Consider the following 1,629-nt stretch of genomic DNA (forward strand, 5'->3'; position numbering starts at 1 on the left):
GGCCCGTCCGCCGCCGGCGCCGCAGCCCAGGTGGGTGCCGAGCCCCGCGGGGAGCGCGCGAGCCCCGGCCGTGTCCGCACCGAGCCGGGAGCTGCGGGAGGAGGAGAGGGAGAGCTCGGGCTGCGGCGGGATCCGCTGGGGGGCGGGGGGGGAGAGCTTTGCGAAGTGAGCGGGCGGGGCGCGTTGCTTTTCTTGTTTTTACTTTCCTCTTTTTCCCAAATTATTTTTTCCTCGCCTCTTTTGTTCCGACATTTGGCTTTGGCGCAGCTCGCCGCGCGCGCCGTAGTTTTGAAGAAGTGCTCGCAGCGCTCCGAGCGCTCCGGCAGCGCCGGGATCGGCCCCGCGCATCGCCTCCTCGGCTGGGGCAGCGGCCGGACAGCGGCGGGGCTGAGCGGTGCGGAGCGGGGAGGAGGCAGCCCCGAGGAAGTGGGTGGTGAGTTCGGAGCAAAGTGCACGCACACTCTTCCTCTCCGCAATTAACTCCTTCGGAGCCGGCCGGCCCCGGCGCGGGGCGGCGCGGGCTTGGAACAACAACGAGTTCGGTGGCAGGAAATGTGAATCACTCGCGGTGACTCAGATGTGTTTACGAAAACGAAATGGTCGGATTTGTGCTAGCGGTGAGCGTTGGGTTGCAGAGCTCCATAAATTGCCGAAGTTTATTTCTAATCAAAAGTGCCTTAGGCGGGGGGTTTGCCCCGGGGGTCAGCGAGCTCCGTGCCGGTGCCCGGCCCTGGCACAGCTGTGGGACGGGCTGAACTGCGCGGATCTCTTTGTGGCAAGTTAGCAACAGTTCTGTTTGCTTCCCTCTTTTTAGAAAATCGGGGCTAAGCCACATGCTTTCGTGTGAAATTAGCATTAAATGTGCCGCTGCCGGGCGAAGAAACACCTCGTATTAATTGTGATTTCTCAGCTCGGAAGGCAGCCCGCTCCCGAGCCATGGGAACACGGCTGTCAGAGGGCCGAGCTGCGGGTGCAGCTCCCAGCTCTGCTGCCATCGGCAGGGCTGCAGGCCGGCACCCGCACTGCCTGCGCCGAGGGGCTGCTCGGCCTGCAGCGTGGCGGAGCTGAACTGCAAACTGATTGGTCTGACACTTTATAATCAAAGTTGATTTATTGTTCATTAGTAGTGCATTAGCCCTTTCAGGCAAGACAGTTATTTGTGTAGTGGCCTGTCAAACAAAAGACCGCTAGCACCTGTCATTTCTAAACCATGAGATAAGCGAGCAGATATTAAGATAACGCGACTAGAAATACCCCGGAACGAGGTAAAGTTGTGGCAGTTTCCCTTTCGGGGATGGTGTTGCAGGCGGTCAGCATGTGGGGTCCCTGAGCGGGGCACTGCGGGGAAGGTGCGAGCTCTGCAGCCTTGGTGGGTTCTGCAGGTTGGGGTTGGCGTCTGGGCGAGATGGAGGCACTCGTGTTTTGTCCCTGACTCCTTCCTCCTCTTCCCAGTGGGCAGATGTCATGCGACAGTGCTCTTGCTGGCAGGGGTTAATTATATGAAAACTTGATGACATCACGGCAGAGCTGTGAGAATGTCAAAATACATCTGCTGCCATATTCAGACATATTGCTCTCTGCTCGGGGGGGGGGGGGGGGGGGGGGGGGGGGGGGGGGGGGGGGGGGGGG

The 1,629-nt window shown here is 60.3% G+C and overlaps 1 protein-coding gene across 16 annotated transcripts in view; it reads left to right on the plus strand.

The window, feature by feature from the left end:
* Positions 1-1,629, plus strand: part of FOXP1 (forkhead box P1) — a 334,704-nt gene that overhangs the window by 256,028 nt on the left and 77,047 nt on the right. The window contains exon 1 of one of the 16 annotated variants that reach the window (XM_042823161.1): positions 7-30. The exons of 14 other annotated variants lie outside the window; for them this stretch is intronic. Coding sequence is in view for 1 of the 2 variants with exons in the window: in XM_042823160.1 (XP_042679094.1) it covers positions 597-617 (21 nt within the window). In the remaining variant the exon portion in view is untranslated. Of the gene's footprint in view, positions 1-6; positions 31-578; positions 618-1,629 lie in introns of those variants that run through there. One more of the 16 variants, XM_042823160.1, reaches the window with a different exon arrangement.

This window comes from Centrocercus urophasianus, unplaced genomic scaffold (genome assembly GCF_019232065.1).
Source record: "Centrocercus urophasianus isolate 14NV4802_14NV808 unplaced genomic scaffold, USGS_Curo_1.0 seq_22, whole genome shotgun sequence".
Classification (NCBI taxonomy): Eukaryota; Metazoa; Chordata; class Aves; order Galliformes; family Phasianidae; genus Centrocercus; species Centrocercus urophasianus.